Genomic DNA, 14,395 nt, shown 5'->3' with positions numbered 1-14,395 from the left:
TTATGATCATAAGATTCTTCAAAGCATTTCACAGACTCTCTCCTCCTTGGAGTTAGATGATACCCTCTTGGACCTCTTTGATACTAGACCATATGTCCAAAAGCTCTCTTGAACGAAAGGAAGAGGCGTCCCTGAAACTGACTTCTATTGGCCACCATGTCAGCATGAGGAGTCTGAACTCCAGGCTTTTTCAGTGAAAGTATGGTTTTATGCCCTGCTTCAAGACAGTCATCCTTAAAATGCATCACACTTCCCTCACCAGTTTGGACACTAAATTCCACAGAACCCAGGAGCCTTACTGTCATTCTGAAGAAAATACCGCAAACCCAAAAATAGTTTGCCTCACTGGATGTTCGCAGATGTATTTTCAAGTCAAGCATATCAGACATTTCAGGAAAGCCTCTATTCAGTCTGCTCAACAGTTGCAGCAAATAAAAAAGGGCATAGAAAGCCTCTATAGCATGGAAATCACTGTGACTTACTGTTGTCAGCCAGGCCTTGCCCCCTGTGGATCACAGCACTCTACTAGAGCATTGTCGATGTCCTGGGCATTTCTATGGTTAAAAGTACAGTTATCTTGCTACTACTGAGGTTGCTGCCTCCTAGAGGCCATTTTTTAAACTATCTAGTCTTTTATTTCCTGCAGGTGGGTGGAGCCATCTCTCTTCTGTCGACAGTCCTGGACGATAACTGGAAAAGGGGTTATCAGGTAATAACTCTTTTTTACTTTAATACCTCAACTCTCTGTCTCTGTGTTAGACCCAGTGAATAAAAAATTTAAATGAAAAAAATCACTGATAATTTTTCCAGCAAGAAGACATAAATGCAATAGAAATGGAGGAAGATAAGAGAGACCTTATTTCTCGTGAGATCAGTAAATTCAGAGATACACACAAGGTAATTTTCACTTTTGTTTTGTCATTTAAAAGAACGTGCTTTTTTCAGATTGAAGAACCACATAGTTGTAGCACAAGCATCATCCCTATATGTGAGAAGATGAATGCAGGCATTGAGGTTGAGCGGTATATGTATATACTTTCTTATTATTGTTCAGCTTGAACAAAGTAATTCATGGTAGTTTATCAGCTGATATGCTATGCCGCAAGAAATTCAAACAGTCTCACACACTTGTGTTCCAAATTGAAACATACAGCATTTAAACATTTGATTAAATTAATCTTACTACCATACATTGTCATATCTGTAACACCATCACACTTCACTGATAAAAAAAAAGCTGATAAAATTCAAAGCTTTTTACACACATTTTAGTGATTAAAAATAGATGAGTGGTTTCCACATGTGCCACAATTAAGATGCATGGAAGAATTGTAAATTCCCTTTAAAGCTAATCTATTCATTGACCCCCACCATTATGATAGAGATCATATGGTGACTAATGCAAGATGAAACTCACAGCTTGGAAAGTAACATGGAATATGAATGTAAGTATGAGCTCCTGTTTTTATTCTATATATTTCGGATACCCCCTCTGAAAAAAAATGTGCAAAGTGGCAACTGGCTTTGCTAGTGTATAATATATACATAGTAGGCTCCCAGTGTCCTTAACCCATTCAGTGAAGGATTTTCTGTTTAGTTTGAGTCCATTAATTGATATGGCTTTATTTATGTCCTTATTAACTAAGAAAATCTTGTGACTTTTTGGTGATAGTAGTGTTTGAACCTGTTTTTGCCTGAAAGGCACTCTGTAAGTATGGTATCTTTTTATAGGCTCAGGGTTTAGTTTCACTCAAAGGTTCGAATTATGTAAATTTGTTTTTGTTTTATAAATGAAAATAATTCAAATGGCATTTTGATTAATTTGGGGTATAGGTTGTTCATTTTAAATGCTCTGTTGTGATTTTTCCCAGAGCCAATTCCCAGAGCACAGTGAACCTTTGCATGTTTGTGTTAGGGCTGTCTAAAATAACACTGTAGCCTCCTTATGGGCTGTCAGGGTATCAGTAATGTAGGGGGTGTCCATTTACAGCACTGATGAATCTGAAGACAATAAGGTAAGAGTGTTTTTAAGTCCTCTATCTCTCTGGTTATACTTCCTGTCCCTTTGTTTTTTCCCTTTTCCCCACATTCCTTTAACAAAGTGCAAGTAAATTTAATTGGGCCCTAGTAGCATATTCAGCAAATTATTTCCTTACATTTGTTACCATAGATTGCCATACTGCTTTTTGTCTGACTGGCAGAAGGTCTTATTAATTGCAAAAAAGCCCTTAACATCACCCTTTAGTTCCTAGATGGTAAAATTTCCTTCTAATATTTTTGGATCATTCCATGAAACCTGGTGCATGTAATGTAAGTATTGATTATGCTGGTTCAGTTTAACTTTTCAATTTAATATCTGAAAGAGGTAAGTTTATTTTTTTTTTTAGCTTAAAATATCCCAAATGGCAATGATTAATGTAGACCTATAACATAAAATAAATTTGGTTATCCATGGTGTGAAGCACTTTGTACTTTTAACTCTCCTTCTCCCTTCCTTTCCTTTGCCATTTATGCCTGTCCTTGTAACCTTTGCAAAACACTAAAACACACTATGCTAACCACCTTGCATTTGTGGCCCCATACATTTGCTTGTGAAGGCCTTCACCTTTCTGTCCCTTTCACCTGTACACAATTTCCTCCTGGACTCCGAATACAGCTGGGTATAAAGGTAAGATGTTTTAAAGAATTTATTTTATTGCCTTATTTTTAAAAACAATTTGTTTTGCTATGCTTGTATTGCAGTAGTTTACTTTAAATTTTCATTTCAGTGATGTTTAAAAACATGCCATTGGAGGGATTTAAGTATTTGTTAAAAAATGCCATGAAGTGTAAAATATTTGTGCCCTAGAATGGTCTTGTCTGTCTTTGAAAATGTACTTGCTCTTCCTCCCAGAATCATAGCTTGTAGGCAAAGTTAATCCCGTGTTGGAGAGCCATGTCCTAGCTCATCATCTGTAAGTTAATTCAAACAATTGCTAACCAGGATGAATATATGATCTTTGGATGTCTTGTTCCCAATGTGTTCAAGGTACTCTGGGCGTAGACACTTTTGTTTTTCTTTTTTCCACATTAAACTGATATTTTGGCCATTGCTATGGAACGAATGGATTACCCCAGTAGATTCCATGTTGCAAGTGATTTCCAACCTTCCTGACTGTTTCTAAGTTTAGCATCACCTCTGTGAAGAGCTTTGCCAACATTTGTAAGTGCTGAAATTCTTAGTCTTGCTGTAGGTAAATGTTGCCATTACATTCAATCGATGTCCACCAATTTTTTTTTTTTTCTTGTACAACTTGACCCCACTCTGTGTACTTAGCTGGTACACACTTTTTTTTTTTTTCTTTTTATATGCTCCAAAGCAGCATTTCATGTTTGTTTTTTCCCTCCTTCCAAAATGTGATCATTTTATGTAGCCATTTTTAATAAAAGATCTAGTGGGTGTTAAACTGAAAGCAAATAACTAAAAAATCTCATCCATCAGTACAATTTAATAGTGATCATATGACCAGCTCATATTGAGCCTCAGGTCATTCCTCTTGCCTTTCGGTTGTTCTTTGTGAGAATATAGATAGGAGTTACAGGTTCTCTTATTTAAGAGGTCAGGCTGGGCTACTTCTTGGGTAGCACAAATGTTTTTACGTATGTAGTATTTCCCTTGCTTCAGTGGCTGTATTACAGTTGAGCTTATTGGTTGAAGGAGTAGCTTTAACTTTTCCATGGCACCCACCACACTTATCCATGGGAAACGATTTAATCCAGAGCAGTTAGTGTTATCGGAGAGTGACAGCTGCAGAGAGAGAAGCAGCTTCTTCAGCAGGTAAGCTCTATTCTAATAAAATTATTTTAATAGAACCCATTCCAATATTAAGTTGTTAATAAAATAGTTTAGCTTTTTTATTTATTTATTTTTTTTTTTGAATAATAGACTGAAACAAGCAGATGCTTGAATACCGGTCATTTTTCATTCACATAGTATCTATTAGCTTGCACATCACTTCAGTTTTTTTTTTCACTCAAATATGAAGTGCTGCTTTAATTTAAGCCCAAGTCCCCTCACAGAAATCATGGTTGGAGATTGCTGTTCCTTGTAGCTACTTTACTTCTTGCACGGAATCTAGTCTTGTGCCTTTTTTCTTTTTGCTACACATTTTGATTGTCTTTTTTCTTTTTTCTTTTTGATCCCTTGCTTTCATTCTCAGTGAATTAATACTTTCTATCTCTTTTTATAGAAACTGGAGGAAGAAAAGGGCAAAAAGGAAAAGGAGAGGATAGAAATTGAGAAAGAGCGGCGTGAAAGAGAGCGAGAACGGGAACGAGAAAGGAGAGAACGGGAAAGGGAAAGGGATAAAGAACGTGAGCGAGAGCGTGAGAAGGAGAAAGAGAGAGAGCGAGAACGAGATCGTGATAGGAATAAAGACCGAGAACGAGACAGAGATCGTGATAGAGAACGAGATCGTGAGAAGGAGAGAGAACGAGCGAGAGACCACAGTAAAGACAGAAGCCGATCAAGGTATGGGCATAAAATATTGCTTATTGCAGTGTTCAGTGGTTCCTGATGGAATAGTATCTGGGGGATGATTTCATGACATTCTCACTATCTACAGCACATAAGCTTTGATAATGTGCATGGCTATAAATGTATGCTGGTTAAATATACAGATTGAATGTAGTGGGGAAATCAATACTGGATTCATGCCCAGCTCAGTAATGTCTGTCTGTAGGAAAACTTGAGGTTTTATCTGGGTTTTGCTTCTTATTTATTCACAATTGTGAGACCCCCCCTTTGATTTTTTTTTTTTTTTTTTTTTTAAGAGAGAAAAGCAGAGACCGGGAGAGAGAGAGAGAACGGGAGCGTGAAAGAGAGCGAGAACGAGATAGAGATAGAGATAAAGAGAAAAAGCGAGACAGAGAAGAAGATGAAGAGGAAGCCTATGAACGTCGAAAACTGGAAAGAAAGTTGCGTGAAAAGGAAGCTGCATATCAAGAGGTAATCGCATGCAAAAGTCTTGGAGTTATAGGGGGCAGGGGAGAGTGGACAGGACTTAAAAATCTAACATTTTAGTTCCTCACCCAGGGTGTTGGACAGTGGTTTCTGGAGGCAAGAGTTGTAAATTCTAAACCCTCCCTTATGAACTGTGGTAGATATAATAAAGTGCCGGCATATAAAGGTGCTTCCACATACCTAAAGCATCTTAGGCAGGCATTTCCTGGTGGTTTTGAAGCTTGTGTGTCCTTTGCTTCCTCCTACATATTCCTGTTGGCCAGTGAAACAGCCCATAATAGTGGTGTGTTACTGGAAATTTTGAGGAGTCTTGGCTTAACATAATGCTCCAGCATTACTCACAAGTATCAGAACTTGTCATAACAGCAAGGGATTCAAATGTGACAAAATGAGTGCTAAACGCAACCTAAAATGTAACCTTAACAGGTAAACTAAACACTATTACACTACTAAAGTAACTCTGCAGCAGCATTACCTTAACCTGTATTCCAAGCACTGAAAACAAAATTTAGAATCTAATGGTTGTGTAAAAACTGAATGCAGGAACTTATTGGAAACCACTTTTATTACTATGTATTACTTTTTGTATCATGGCAAATCTGTAGAAAATGTGTAGAAGATATTAGTTTACAGTAGGTATAGAAAATAATTACTGTTTTATGCAGCTTTCTTTACTCAGTGCAACTTATAACATTCAAGTGAAAGAACACCAACCTGTCAGAAAAATATTAAAATAATAATAATCAGAATCACGAAGTTGGAAAAAGACCACCTTTTGCTTTAATTACAGCCTTTAAACCCCTTTCACACTGAGGCGTTTTTCAGGCGTTTTGGTGCTAAATATAGCACCTGTAGTGCAGCTAACGGACCCCCTGCCCGAGTGTGAAAAAGGCCTTTGTTTTTTGGGATATGTCTCTACTAACTTTGCTCATCTAGACTTTGTAATATTCGCACACTCTTTGCAGAACTGCTCAAGTCCAGTTAAATTTGATGGTGACCGTTTGGACTGCAGTCTTCAAGTCATTCCACAGTTTTTGGCTTTTAAGTCTGAACTCTGACAAGGCCATGCAAGAACCATGAACTTTTTCTCCAACCACTCTGTGGTCCTTTTTGCTGTGTGTTTTGGGTCATTGTTTTGTTGGAAGGTAAACCTTCTTCCCGTTGATAACTTTCTGGCAAAGTGCAGCAGATTTTCCTAAAGAATTTGACAGTATTTTGCCCCATCCATTTTTCCTTCTTCCCCGATAAGTTCTCCAGTTAATGCTGCAGAGAAACACCCCTGTAGGAATGGTGTTTTTTGGATGGTGAGCTGTATTTGAGTTCTGCTATCCTTTCGTGTTGAGGCCAATTCAACTTAAGTCTCATCTGACCAGAACACCTTTTTCTTTAATCGTCTTCCAGGACAGCCTCTGTGATCTAGGGCTCCCCCTTTCCGGACAGGGAACACGTACCCCATTTAAGATAAAAGGCGGTCCCTCCAGACCCACAGCTCTAGGTCACAGAGGCTGGCTATGGAGCTTCCTGTAAAATTTAATCTGTACCTTTTTTTTTTTTTGCCTGGCACGATCCCTCCCTGGAGAAGTGGAGCAGGGCTGTGCATCTTCTGCCTTGGGGAGAGTGGACTGCTGATGGCTGACTCCCTGCTCCCCCTGTGTGTCCTGGCCGGCTCAGCATGCCTTGCTGTGTGAGGAAGAGTGTGGCGTCACTTCCGGTGGGGGGCCTATGTGTTCCATGCTGGTTAAACAGGAAATTGCATAGGCCATACAGTCCGGCCAAGTGACGTCATCAGCAGGCGCCGGAGGCTCGTGGTTCCGGCTTCTTAAAGTGACGCAGACAGCAGGAAATTGGGTTACTGGTGCTGGAGTGTGATCCAGCGAGGCTGCAATAAAACACTCAGGAAGCGACATGGACAACCCTGTACCCTCACAGGCAGGAGAATCTGCTACAGCAGGCACCAGCTCCTCTCATGTAAGCTGGAGGTCAGGCCCCTTTTGCGGTACCGGGGGGGGGATTTTTTTCTTACTGGGCTATAGGCTGTAAGGTATAGTCTCAGCTGTCAGTAGCACCTTTTTGTTTTTTCACTGCACAGAGGTGTAATGGGATAGGGCTGGGCCTTAAATACTCTGCATTTGTCTCATATCTTAACATAGGTTAAAGCCCAGGATAAGACTGAGGTGATGCCCCCCAAGAGAAAATGTGCTGTTTGTGAGGCTAGGCTAAGCTCTGCGTGGGAAAAGGTTCCCTTTTGAGGAAGCTGCTTCCCAACCTTAGAATAAAGTACCAAAGCTAGAAGCACACCTCTCCAAGATCTCTAAAAAAAAAAAATCTAACTTGGCCTTTGATATGGGGGCTCTAAAGGACCCGATGGACAAAAGGGGAGATGTCCTACTTTGCAGAGCTTGGGATTCTACCTCTGTCAGCTTAAAAGCAGCCTTGATGGCAACTTGCGTTAACAGAAATCTGGAGTGTTGGCTTTCCCAGCTTCAGCCACACTTGTCGGCTGGGACCTCAAGGCAACAGATTTTAAAATCATTCCCACCTGCTTTTTAACCACTTCCGGACTGCCGCACGCTGGAATATGTTGGCTGTTTGAAGAGGGATATCTTTGTTATGAAATAAAGAAAAAGAATTGCGCTCAGTGCGTGAAAAAAGGAAAAGATTTTAAAAATAAAAAATTGTGAAGAAGGTCCTGCTGCTGTGCACTATAACCCCGATATGAGGGTACATAGAACAAATGTAAAGATAGAAAGTGCAGCGCTGGACTTATGACAAAAACATATGTGCATGATAATAGATCAATTATTCAATTAATTAAATTAATAAACCACAGTAAATGATTTCCAATCAAGGATAAGAAATTAACAGTAATTAAGTGCTCAAAAAATATTAAGTCTTAAGAAAAGCAATAAATCAATAAAGTCCAAAAATGTGATGTGTAAAAATTCAATACAGGATCCGGGATCAGTTTTCCACCATACAGTGCTGCCCACCACCTAATGGTAAAAATGGAGGCTTACCAAAAAGCCTGTGACCGCCCTTACTCAGAGGGGGTCAAAACAGGCTTAGTAGAAGTGGATCATCACAGGAATACTCCAGGACACACTGCTGGGAAAAGACATCAGCCTCCTGCTTGGATGACCAGCTGGCGAAGTGTTTCACAAGGTGCTGTTCCAGGATCGTTTTACATAGAGCAGTTATGTAGTGCTTCCACACCTCCAGCAAAATTGATGCATAAATGCCAAAAGAAAAGAAAGGGGAGAATAAAAGTATCTTGCAAGCTGCACACAGTGGATGTGGATCACCAATCAAGCAGTCAGCCTACACAAGGGATGAGAAGACCACTGTGGGAATAAGCTCTGACCCGCCATATGGAGGTGTATAACCAGCAGTGTCTCCAGCTCTCACACCTCTATCTTTGTTATGGCAGCAGCTAGCTGCCATAACCCTGGTATCCTCGTCTTCAGCGGGCAGGCCAGTTTCCGATAATAGTGGTCTCTGCGGAAGGTTCGCCGCAAGATCACTTTTATCGACGGCGGGAGAGGGGCCCCCCTCCAGTGCCCTCCGCCGCTTACCAGAGCCGTCGGCGGAGGCGATCGGGTCCTCTTCTATGTGTGGTATGGAGACGAGTGAGGAGAAGATGGCCAATGCCCACCCATTTCCATACCATTGCAGGGCGGAGGAGACATCAAAACATCTTTTCCGCCCATAGTTCTTAAAGGGCTATTTTTTTTTTTTTTTTTTAATTCAAATGACAAAATTTATTTTTTTCTTTTTTATTGCATTTTTGTGTAAATATGAGATCTGAGGTCTTTTTGACCCCAGATCTGATATTTAAGAGGTCCTGTCATGCTTTTTTTCTATTACAAGGGATGTTTACTTTCCTTGTAATAGAAATAAAAGTGACACTTTGTTCTTTTAAAAAAAAAAAAAAAGTGCAAAAATAAAAGTTAAAATAAAAAATAAGAATTTTTTTTTTAAATGCGTCCCGCCAAGCTAGTGTACAGAAGCGAACGCGTACGTGAGTAGCGCCTGCATATGAAAACACACACGTGAGGTATTGCCGCGAACGGTAGAGTGAGATCAATAATTCTAGCCCTAGACCTCCTCTGTAACTCAAAACATGCAACCTGTAGAATTTTTTAAACGTCGCCTATGGAGATTCTTAAGGGTAAAAGTTTGTCGCCATTCCACCAACGGGCGCAATTTTTAAGCGTGACATGTTGGATATCAATTTACTCTGCATAACATTATTTTTCACAATATACAAAAAAATTGGGCTAACTTTATTGTTGTCTTATTTTTTAATTCAAAAAAGTGTATTTTTAAAAAAAAAAAAGTGCGCTTGTAAGACCGCTGCGCAAATACGGTGTGACAAAGTATTGCAACAACCGCCATTTTATTCTCTAGGGTGTTAGGAAAAAAAATGTATAATGTTTGGGGGTTCGAAGTCATTTTCTAGCCAAAAAAAAATGTTTTTAACTTGTAAACAACAAATCTCAGAGGCTCGGTCCTTAAGTGGTTAAGGCAGCAGGTAACTTGGATGCCTTGGCAAAGTCAGTCAAAGTTAGCCAGATTCGCTGCCCTGGGGAACTCAGCCTGATGAGCCCTGTGGCTAAAAACATGGACAGAGGACTCGGCGTCTAAACTACGCCTTTGCAGCATCATCTTTTTGGATCGGGCCTAGAGGAGGTGCTGGAATGTACTGTGGACAAAAAGGCCTTCCTGGAATCTAAAATGAAAACGAGTAGCTGGAGATGCTTTCGTGGCCAAAGGCAGCAAGCTCAACCCGACCGGTATAATCGCAGACAAAGGTTCTAACCACGATACCAGCCATTTCGGTTGGGGAGTGCATCGGGGAAGCAGAGTAGCCCAGGGGACTTGGTCCCCAAAAGAAGCTTGGAGGGTTCTCATCTTCAGACCCGCTTGGACAATGTAACCACGATTAGTACGAGGAGTCAGCGGCTGCAGGCAATCGCAAACAGCATTTTTGCGTTACAGAACTGAAGTTGGCTTCAGTCTCAAGGGGTCTCAAAATTCATTGACTTCCTCAGTCATCAGCGGCTGATTCAGGACGAAGCCATCGTACAGAAATACGGGATACCAGAAGTGGATCTCTTCGCATTCCAAAAGAACGAGGTTGAAAAGTTATTTTCTCTAGATCCGCGGGATCAGGCGATAGGAATAGACGCTTTAGCCAATCCTTGGGGATTCAGCATTGTGTTTGCCTTTTCCCCAGTGAAGTTCTGTTCTTTTGGAAATTCATCTCAGAGAAGACCAACATCATCTTGGTTGGCCCCTTATTGGCCCAAAAGGTTATGGTTCTCTATGCTGCAAAGCCTTACTGCAGACTTGTAGAGCTGTGCTGCTAATTGACCAGCTGTCTGCTAATCTATTTATAGCACCTGCCCTGACACAAACTCAGGCTGATTTTACCAAAGGTCAGAACTTGTCAGAAGTTATCATGCTGATACTGGAAGAACGGAGCAGGAGAAAGCCACAGGACTTGGGGCTTTGGAGAACGATAATAAAACCCTGCAGATGTATGTGCTTAGCTCAAATCTCAGGAAATGGGTTTACATCCACTTTAAGACAGATCCTGTGTTTCTCCCAAAGTTATCCTCGGCCTTCCATATTTCCCAGGATATTGTTTTACCCACTTCATATTTCACTTCTGCTAAAAGGAAGAGTTGTTCAATTAGTTAGAAGTCTTTTATGTTACATTAATTTTTCTAAAGCGTTTAGAAAGTCAGAATCTTTATTTGTAGTTTTTGCCGGTGCACCCAACGTTCCAAAAGCTTCTATATCCACTATAGCCAGATGGATTAAATTAGTTCTTGCGGAAATGTATAGCCGGCAGGGAACCCCGTCTCCGTTAACGCACACAACCAGAGCCTTGTCGGCATCATGGACAGAGAGAGCTGGTGCTTCACCAGAGCAAATATGCAAACCTGCGACCTAGTCCAGTTATTCTACCTTTCCGAAGCATTATCGCATGGATCTGCTTGCAAGCAAAGATCAGGCGTTTGGATGTAAGGTCCTCCAGGCGGTGGTCCCACCCTAAATGGTAAGTTCTTGAGAATCGTCGGCTGTCCTGGAAGACGATTGGGGGAAACCTGAGTTAGACTTACTGGTAACTCATTTTCTAGGAAGTCTTCCAGGACAGCAGGATTCCCCTCCCACTCCATGTTTTTTCTGGCGTTATTTTATCATTCTGTGGTGATTGTGTTTTTTGTCTTCCAGTGCCTTCCTAAGGTCCTTGAGGACCGCCTTTTATCTTGAATGGGGTACGTGTTTCCTGTCTAGAGGGAAGAGCCCTAGGTCTCAGAGGCTGTCCTGGAAGACTTCCTAGAAAATGAGTTACCAGTAAATCTAACTCAGATTTTCCATGTTGCCTCAGAATCTTAGAGGTGCGTTTTGGCAAAGCTCAGTCATGACTGGATGTGGCTTTTCTTGAGTGACTTTCTTTCAGCCCTCCCAAACAAGCCACATTTGTGGAGAATTTGTGATTATTATTGTCACATGCACACAATGACCACTCTGTCATAAATTCCTGCAACTGCTTCAGAGTTGCTTTAGGCCTCTTGGCTCTTTTGTCCAGTTTTCATCCTGATCCAGGGAGGGTCTGTGTTGTACCAAATACCTTCCACTTCTTAGACTTCACTGTGCTTCTAGGCATTGATAAAGCTTTTGAAATTTGTTTGTATCCGTTTCCTGACTTGTGCCTGTCCAACTTTATTCTGGAGATGTTTTAATAGTGCCTTGCCACCCACAGATTGTTTGCTTCAGTTGCACTACCAGGGACTGAAATGTGCGATTCTGTTGAATTTATTTTTTTCCTGATATCTTTCATTTGAATGTTATAAGTTACACAGCTGGATAAAACAAAAAATGTCTGTCTTCATTTCAGGCTGCAAAGCAACAGAATGTTATTTATGTTAAAGGGGAGGGGGATTCTTTTCTATACCCACTGTAAAAAAGAAGTATGGCAAAAGCTTGTTTTGGACATACTTCTCTTATGATTCAAAGGAAGTGCGCTTACATTTGCTCTTCTGTGACTCAGCTGATAGTGGGCTATTGCCCTCTCATAGCAGATGTAATGAGCTGCCTCAGGCTCTGGAAGGATCCCAACCATATTGTCTGGATCCACCCTTCTGCCTGACTGCTGGCTCCATCTCTGAGCGCACGGCTGAGCGCTGGAGGGGCAGAGCGGTGAGTGATGACTGACAGTCACTCTGAGCAGACTGAGACCTGAGTTACCAGTGGTTATCATGTGAATGCTGATTTCTGTGTCTTAGAACCCGATGTGGGGCAGCTGTAGCATCACACTGATGAGTATGTATGTTGTGTTTTTTTTTTTTTTTTTTTTTTTTTATATATATTTTTTTTTTTTTCAATTCCTATACTTCTGCTTTAAAATAAGTACTTAACTTACAATTCAAGATTGTGTAGATAGAAGAAAATACACCAAAAGTGATTGTAAAATCTCTCTATTTTTTAAAACGTAATCCGGATAGTACTTACCTGAGCTGCCCCAAACCACCTCTGTTCGGTTCTCCCGCTAGCGCTCTTGGCTTCTCCCTTCCACCAAGTGTTCTCGTAGAAAGCTGCTTTCAATGGGGGCACTTGTGTGGGGTCACTCACCGTGCCTCACTGTTTGCATCTACTGACAGACAACGGGACTCAGGCGCCCTCCCCCAACCCCCGCTCCCTCGTAGCTGGGCAGTGGCTCCCCCTCCCTCAGCAATGCAAGTGAGACCAGGAACTGAGGGGAGAGAAGAGCTGCAGGTGGGCATGGTGAAGGGATACTGATGCCTAAACCTTTTTCATCTTATGTAAGAAATGCATTTGGGTAAAAAAATTTTTAGGCTTTATAAGCACTTTAAAGGGTGTATTTTTATTTGTTTTTTTTTTACAAATTTTGCCTCTTGGTTTTTCAGCGTCTCAAAAACTGGGAAATCAGAGAGCGGAAAAAAGCCAGAGATTACGAGAAAGACGCAGAAAGGGAGGAGGAAAGACGAAGGGACATGGTATGTTTTGTAAGGTTGTCTAACCCAGGTTCTTAATTTTAATTTGTTTTATGGCAACTAATCTTCTGTTACCTGGCCTATAATAGGCAAAAGAAGCCAAAAGGTTGAAGGAGTTTTTGGAAGATTATGATGACGACCGAGATGATCCAAAGTATTACAGGTAATTTAACACAATTACATGCAGTCAGTTCAGTCCATTATATAAACAGGTATATAGTGCTTGCAGTACAACCATGTTATGCTATGGAGAATGCCTGTAACTGTCTTCATTGGTGCTTTACACAGCACCTAGCGTTTTGCATATGTAAGGGAAAAAACCCTCAAACCCATTTTGTTCAAAAAAGGAAATGTCCTGTGCTACATGCAGAATCGGAGACTTTGTAATGGACCATACATTGCTCAAGCTAATTACATGGAAGTGATGTCAAAAGAATTAAAAAATACTTTTAACAATCCTGGAACATTTACAGTGTTCAGCTCAATGCCTTTAGAAAGCTTTTTACTGTAATCATACAGCACACTGGACTTGTATTTTTAGACCAGAGGTTATATGCTGCTACCTTTAGGCGACTCGATATTGGCAAAAACTTTTGCTAGGGCCACCCCTAGAAACTACACATATAACCCCTCCCACTCTGTGAGGGTCTAGTTTTTTCCTAATTTCCTAATTGACTTGTTCCCCTCTGGAGAGCGCTTTCTTTTTTAAAACCATTGAATTTTTTTTCCACTTGAAATGTCTATCAACAACTGACTGCTTACTACCTTGCGCAACCTAACCGTTTCTAGATCGGTTATCCCCTCGGTGTGTACTACAGAGGATTTCTCAGGTTCCAACTGTGGTGCCAGTCTGTAATGTTTGCTTTGGGCACTGGATCCTCATTTTAGTGCTTACCTTGGCACAAAAGGCAATTTGAAGTTAGCAACAGAGTGCTATTACAGGTCCAGGGCTGTGGTTCATTTCTATGGTTCCCAGACCCTGAAGACCCCTTTCAGGGCTATATACTCTGTGTGACTGATGGTGTCTGTACCTTTTTAATAGGCCCAGTGGCTTGGATAAGGTTTCCATGTATAATGGACTATAATTCCTTGCAATTAAATAACACTAATTTGCAGGGCATAGCATACCCTGCAGTTTAGTGAGCAGAGGATAGGGAGTTAATCCCTTTATTTAAAAAAATTGTCATTTTGTGTCTCGCGCTTCTCACCACAAGCACATTTAATATTGGTGTTTTTCACTCCCATCTGCACCTCAAGTGCTTGTAAAGACTGAAGGTTTTTTACCTTTATGTATGAAGGTAAAAAAAACCTTCAGCATGCAGCCCCCCTAATACTAACCCAATCCAGCGATGTGCACAAGAGCAGCTGC

The 14,395-nt window shown here is 40.9% G+C and overlaps 1 protein-coding gene across 3 annotated transcripts in view; it reads left to right on the top strand.

The window, feature by feature from the left end:
• Positions 1-14,395, top strand: part of RBM25 (RNA binding motif protein 25) — a 73,233-nt gene that overhangs the window by 36,705 nt on the left and 22,133 nt on the right. For all 3 annotated transcript variants that reach the window (XM_073610120.1, XM_073610121.1, XM_073610119.1), the window contains exons 8-13: positions 647-709; positions 811-897; positions 4,230-4,510; positions 4,813-4,987; positions 12,940-13,029; positions 13,116-13,189. In XM_073610120.1, coding sequence (XP_073466221.1) covers positions 647-709; positions 811-897; positions 4,230-4,510; positions 4,813-4,987; positions 12,940-13,029; positions 13,116-13,189 — 770 coding nt within the window. The remainder of the gene's footprint in view (positions 1-646; positions 710-810; positions 898-4,229; positions 4,511-4,812; positions 4,988-12,939; positions 13,030-13,115; positions 13,190-14,395) is intronic.

This window comes from Aquarana catesbeiana, linkage group LG13 (assembly GCF_042186555.1).
Source record: "Aquarana catesbeiana isolate 2022-GZ linkage group LG13, ASM4218655v1, whole genome shotgun sequence".
NCBI classification, from domain to species: Eukaryota; Metazoa; Chordata; class Amphibia; order Anura; family Ranidae; genus Aquarana; species Aquarana catesbeiana.
The sequence above is the reverse complement of the archived record's forward strand: the minus strand, read 5'-3'. Positions and strand labels throughout refer to the sequence as shown.